Source organism: Lepidochelys kempii, chromosome 23, assembly GCF_965140265.1.
Source record: "Lepidochelys kempii isolate rLepKem1 chromosome 23, rLepKem1.hap2, whole genome shotgun sequence".
Taxonomy (NCBI): Eukaryota; Metazoa; Chordata; order Testudines; family Cheloniidae; genus Lepidochelys; species Lepidochelys kempii.
The window spans coordinates 8998129-9004128 of NC_133278.1; the positions used below are offsets into that span (position 1 = coordinate 8998129).

The following is a 6000-nucleotide window of genomic DNA, read 5'->3' on the forward strand; positions in this document are numbered from 1 at the left end:
TTGCAGTATCCCTGCTCTCCAGGACACAAGCCCCACATCCGGCACGTGACCCCTCCTCTTGGTTCCTAGATGTGTGCCCTTGCCCCTGGCCATGTTGAGGTGCATGCTGTTTGGATGCACACACTGTACCAACGATGCAGCTCACCCTGCAGCACTGTGTGTCCCCTGCGTTACTCACCACTCCCGCACTGTCTCACCTGTAGGCTTCACCAGCAATGGGCCTATCTTTCCTTCCAGCTCAACAATACAGCCATTGCCCAACCCTGGGTCGAGACCAGAGCCCAGCGGGACACCCCCCAGGGGTGACTAGTCCCCCTTTATCAATTGTCCCTATAGCACAATGATCGCCTTGCGCTCATTGCTGTCAATTATGGGGCGGGGGGGGGAGAGCCAGGACTCCCCGGTTCTATTGCTGGCTGTGGAATGGGAGTGGTTATCTAGTGGGGTGGGAGGCACTGGGTCAGTTGGGCTTGGGTCACGATTGAGTGGTACTTGCAGATCTTGGGCATGAGAGGGGTGCAAGGTCACAGTGATAGTGACCCCATGACCTGCTCCCATCCCATTCCCCCTCTGGCAAATGGGGCTCCTCTCGTTCCCTGGCCACACACGGAGCAGGCCCTGTGGGCAGGGGCTCTCCCCTTGGGTACCACCACCCTCAAGGGCTGCCCTCAACGGGAGCAGGCCAATACCATGACCAGAACCCACCTGCCCTTGCCTGGATGCGGGTGGGGCTGGCAACCAGGCTGGGGTGGAGAGTCGCCCCTGCTGCCTCAGGCAGAGGAGCTGATATTCCCAGGGTCCCCCGTGAGGCCAGCTGAGGGCTCCCACTCCTTGCTCCTGCTCCCTCTGCAGGCCCCAGGACATTCTGGGACCAAGACAAAGCAATGACAAGAGCTCAGGGCTCATCCATGGGGTATGCTGAAGGGCTGTCAGGCTGCCCCCGCTGGCACCACAGGCTGAATGTGGGGCTGGCCTCTCGCTGGACAGGGGGCCATGGTGAAGTCCCTGGGACAAAGTGGGAATGTCCTGTAATATTTGACCACAATATGGGCCTCAGTTTCCCCTCTCTGTCACATCATTATGGTGGGGATTGTTTGCTCTCAGGGCCTCCTAAGAGTATGTCCACACGACACCCCCACGTCTGGCCCCTGCCAGCTGACTCAGCTGTTGAACTGCATTACCCTGCAGGGTGGGAGGGGCCCAGAGCTCACCCAAGCCCAGAAGCCTAAACTACAATTGAACAGGCACGTAGCTGGAGTCAGCTGGCACAGGCCAGTTGCGGGTGTCCAACTGCAGTGTAGACATGCCCTAAGAGACATAGGTAGGAAGGCATCCAGCTGCCTGAGCTAAGATGGGTCACTGAAAGGCCAATCGTCCGTTAAGACAATGGCAAACCCAGTCCCCAGGACAGGGACACCTAGCACCCAACGCCCCAGAGGGAATCTGGGCACAGACTGGGGAGGTGGGGGACAAGGGCTGGCTGCTGGAACGAATTGGGACTCTCCCCTGGGAACTGACCAAGGCAGTCAGACGGGGGGAGACAGAGCTGAAACAATGGGGTTCCCTACAGCTCGGCTGAGCTCTGGGCTGACCAGAATGGGCTCTGCTTTAACCTCCAGCTCTCTGTTCTGAGCCAAGGATGGCCTGTGCTGTGTGCCGCTGAGTAACAAACCCGACAGCTTTCACAAACCTGGCCAGTGTCGCTGTCAATCCCAGCTGAGGTGCACTGCCCCTGCAGAGGTAACCTCTCTCTCCCAGGAGTCTGTTTCCCTGGGCAGGGGCGGGGCTCTGAGGACAGGACAGGGAGCCCCCACCCCTGGCTGGACCGTGTCACAGACAGCGCTTTCCCAAAGGCATTTTATTGATGGGAAGTTTATAAAGAGTCACGTCCACAACCAGACCCACCCCCCATTCCCTGACCCTCCCAGGCACCCCCATGCCCCTTCTCACTGTCCTGAGGCCTCGCTCCCCCAGCCTTGTGCTGTGGGGACTTGCCCTTCCCACACGTCCCCCCCAGTCCCATACTCTGGACCTGTGGGCAGACAGTTCTCTCCTCCGCCCACAGGAACCTCCTCCTCTCCACCCCCAGAGCGGTGCTGTGGGAGCAGCTCGGAGGCTGTCGGTCCACGTGGCACCCAGGGGCTAGGAAGTGGCTGGCGGGGGGTGCAGCACCCCTGTGCTAGAAGGTGCCAGTCTGTGCAGCACCCCCAGCACTAGGAGGCAGCTGAGTGGGGCCATGCCATGCCCCAGGGCTAGGAGGTGCCAGTCTGGGCTGCGCCTCTGGCGTTAGGTGTCCTGCCCCTCGCTTCCCGATGAGGCGTGCAGCAAGCCGGGGTCGTAGAGGGGCTGCCCAGTCCAGAGGCGGGTGGCGAAAAGGTGGCGGCAGGGCCGGCGGCTTGAGACGTATATGGAGCAGGAGCAGGCGGCCAGGTCACGGCTCACCAGGAAGGAGCAGATGCCGCCATCCAGCAGGAAGCCCTCGGGCACCTCCTTGACATGGTAGTTGGCGTGCTTGGCCAGGCCAAGCTCCTCAGCGATGAGCGCAGCACTGTCGGGCGGACACACGGCCCGGTACAGCTCCGACACCCGCTCTTCATTGAGCGCCGCCATCTCCACCCGCAGCGCCTGCAGCTCCAGCAGCCCCCGCACGCAGGCCGCCAGCCCCAGGGGCGGGCTCAGCACTGAGCGCAGCTTCTGCTGGTGGAAGCTCATGTGCTCCAGGAACGGGCAGTCGCAGTTGCGCTCGAAGGCCCAGCACTCCGCCCACGTGCCCTTGTTATGGTGCCAGTGCTCCAGGTAGTACTGCAGGAAGGGCAGCGGCGCCACATCCTCCAGGTCGCTCAGGTACTGGCTGTAGACGCGGGGCGAGCTGGCGTTGGCCATGTTGTGCAGCAGGTTGCGCACCTTGTCCTCCTTGGGCACGGCCAGCTCGCGCGCCTTGCGGTACAGCGCCTCCAGCACCTGCAGCCGGCAGATCTGCACCCGAGCACAAGGCAGCACTTCCTCCACCGCGTCCACATCCGTGATGCCCGCCCCCACAGTCAGACACTTCACCTTCAGCTTGATGTCAGGTGCGCTCTGCACCAGGGAGGCCACGATGAAGATGACCAGATCGGGCACGCCCCGGCGGGCCACGCAGTAGGCGCACTCGCGGCCCCGCCCGTTGCCATCCTGGCAGAGCACCGAGTAGAGCTCGAACTCACTGTTGATGCAGGCCGCCTTGTCCATGTAGAGGCAGCGGGGGAAGCGCTGCACCAGCCCCCGCATGTGCGATGTGGCCAGGAAGATGCTGTTGAGCACGGCCACGTCCTCCTGGAAGACCAGCTTGACCTTGGCGCCCGGGTCGCTCTTGAAGAGGCCATCCAGCTGGCTCAGCAGCTCGCACATGCCCTTGTCCTTGGCCTTGCTGTAGTCCTCCAGGTTCCAGATCAGGTCAGGTGCCAGGAACCGCTTGGACACGCTGTTGGTGATGCGGATGGGCAGCCCCATGCTGGCCTCCAGCTGGTGACGCTTGAAGTAGTGAGCAAACTCCACCTCTGACAACTTGTGGTTGTGCTCCAGGCTGGCCTCAATCACCACCAGCCGGTCCTTCTTGGGGCCCAGTCGCAGTGTGATGGAGGCCGGGCAGTCGATCTTCTCGCTGCTGGGGAGGGGAAACAGAGGGGTCAGCATGGGACAGCCATATGGGGGTGGGGGGGAGGGACAGCCTCTAGGGTCTGGCAGAAGGGGTGAGCCTGAAGCAGATAGACATCACCCGCTGTTGCCAATGATGTGGGCAGTGGAAGTCACTCCGACAAGCTGCCCACATTGGCACCTTGTGCCCAACCCATCCCTTGACCTGGGGGGACTAAATGGAGAGGGGCTGTGGCCCCATGGGGCGATGTTGCCAGGTGCCACAGAGCACAGAACCAGGGAGAGGGGCTCAGGCTGCAAACTGCTGCCTCCAGGGCATGCCAGGGAGCCCCATCACCAGCACAATTAACACTGGTCATGGCCCAGCCTGGAGACCTACTGGCGAGGCCAAACGCAACCCAGTAATGCACAGCAATCCCCTGGCAAGGCTAATGGCAGCTCCCCCAGGCCCAGGCAGGGCCCCCTCCACCACCACAGCCAGGGGAACATGACAGGCCCCCAGCCGCACTGGGGGAGAGCAGAGCGCCATGTAACAGCAGAGTCAAGATAGCGGCAGGCAAGATCTGCCAGCAGAACCTAAATGCTGCAGAGTATGGACTTAGTTGGGGGGCACAGCGCCGCAGCGAGCCCTAAGGCGCCCCACTCACAGCCGGTTGCGTTGCACGGTGCTCTGGCCCACGTAGGTGCCGCTGTGCTTGCAGATGAGGCGGACGAAGCGGAAGCGCAGGGTGGCGGCCAGGCTGGGCTGGTAGTGCAGCGGGTTCTGGCGCAGCGAGATCAGCGGCTTAAGGCTGGCGATGATGAATAACACCTTGTGCTTCTCGCACCAGTCGTCGAAGAAGCTGCTGAACTGATGCCACGTGTGGAACTCCTGGCCCAGGCCCAGGTCCCCCATGGCCCTGCGGGCAGAGGGTGGGCGTGGGGAGCCACTGCCACAGGGGACACAAGACAGCGTCAGCTGGGCAGGGGGGAAATGCAGCCTCCCGTCCACCCCGAACCAGCCTGCCCTGCCTGGCCCCTTCCTGCTGCCAGGTCCCAGCCTCCCGACACTCCCCATACCCCGCTCCGGGCAATGGGACCAGCCCCACGACGGGCAACGGGCCCGGCCCCCCCGACGCTCCCCACCGGGCCCCCCTCCGGGCAACGGGCCCGCCCCCCCCGACGCTCCCCGGGCCCCCCCTCCGGGCAACGGGCCCGGCCCCCCCCGACGCTCCCCGGGCCCCCCCTCCGGGCAACGGGCCCGGCCCCCCCCGACGCTCCCCACCGGGCCCCCCTCCGGGCAACGGGCCCGCCCCCCCCCGACGCTCCCCACCGGGCCCCCCTCCGGGCAACGGGCCCGCCCCCCCCCGACGCTCCCCACCGGGCCCCCCTCCGGGCAACGGGCCCGCCCCCCCCCCGACGCTCCCCACCGGGCCCCCCTCCGGGCAACGGGCCCGCCCCCCCCCGACGCTCCCCACCGGGCCCCCCTCCGGGCAACGGGCCCGCCCCCCCCCCGACGCTCCCCACCGGGCCCCCCTCCGGGCAACGGGCCCGCCCCCCCCCCCCGACGCTCCCCACCGGGCCCCCCTCCGGGCAACGGGCCCGGCCCCCCCCCCCCGACGCTCCCCGGGCCCCCCTCCGGGCAACGGGCCCGGCCCCCCCCCCCCGACGCTCCCCGGGCCCCCCTTTGGGCAACGGGCCCGGCCCCCCCCCGACGCTCCCCGGGCCCCCCTTTGGGCAACGGGCCCGGCCCCCCCCCGACGCTCCCCGGGCCCCCCTTTGGGCAATGGGCCCGGCCCCTCCGACGCGGTCCCCTTGCCATGGCCCCAACCCCCGACGCTCCCGGTGCAACGGACCCGGCCCCCGGTACCTGCCGAGCTCCCTCCCGTCCCGGGGGCCCGGGCAGCGGGGCTCCTCCCCCACAATGCACCGCGCGCGCGGCGGCCGGGAGCCGGGACAGGACAATGCCTCGGTGTCCCAGCGTGCACCGCGCGTGGCCCGGGGGCGGGGGCGGGGGCGTCTCTCCGGGGCCGGGCGGGGCCGGGGGCTCGGACCGGGCGGGGGGGGGGGCAGCGTCTGGGCTGCACCCCGGAGCGGGCCGGGAGGCAGGACTGGGGGCGCGGGGGAGTTGTGGGGCTGTGTCCGCGTGTGCCCGGGGCTGTGCGTTGTGCACACGCGGGCACGAGTGGGTGTGCCGGGCGGGTGTCCGTGGGTGGGCGGCCTGGGGGGTGAGGCTGCTCTCACCAAACGGTGGCCAGATCTGGCCATTCCACCCAAAAATCTGTCTAATCAACTCGAAGGTTTGGGACTTTTCCTGTGGGAAACCCATTCGTTTATCCGGCTAACCCAGAACGAGCTCTCGCCTTAAACCTGCACCTGGCCCGGGCC

At 66.5% G+C, this 6000-nt stretch overlaps 1 protein-coding gene across 1 annotated transcript in view; it reads right to left on the reverse strand.

Annotated features, from left to right (window-relative positions):
* ZSWIM9 (zinc finger SWIM-type containing 9) overlaps positions 1-5559 on the reverse strand; it is a 22856-nt gene extending 17297 nt beyond the window's left edge. The window contains exons 1-3 of the mRNA XM_073321268.1: positions 5483-5559; positions 4281-4562; positions 2295-3643 (exon numbers count right to left, since the gene is read on the reverse strand). Of these exons, the coding sequence (XP_073177369.1) occupies positions 2295-3643; positions 4281-4528 (1597 nt within the window). The 5' untranslated portion in view covers positions 4529-4562; positions 5483-5559. The remainder of the gene's footprint in view (positions 1-2294; positions 3644-4280; positions 4563-5482) is intronic.
* Positions 5560-6000: the final 441 nt, after the last annotated feature.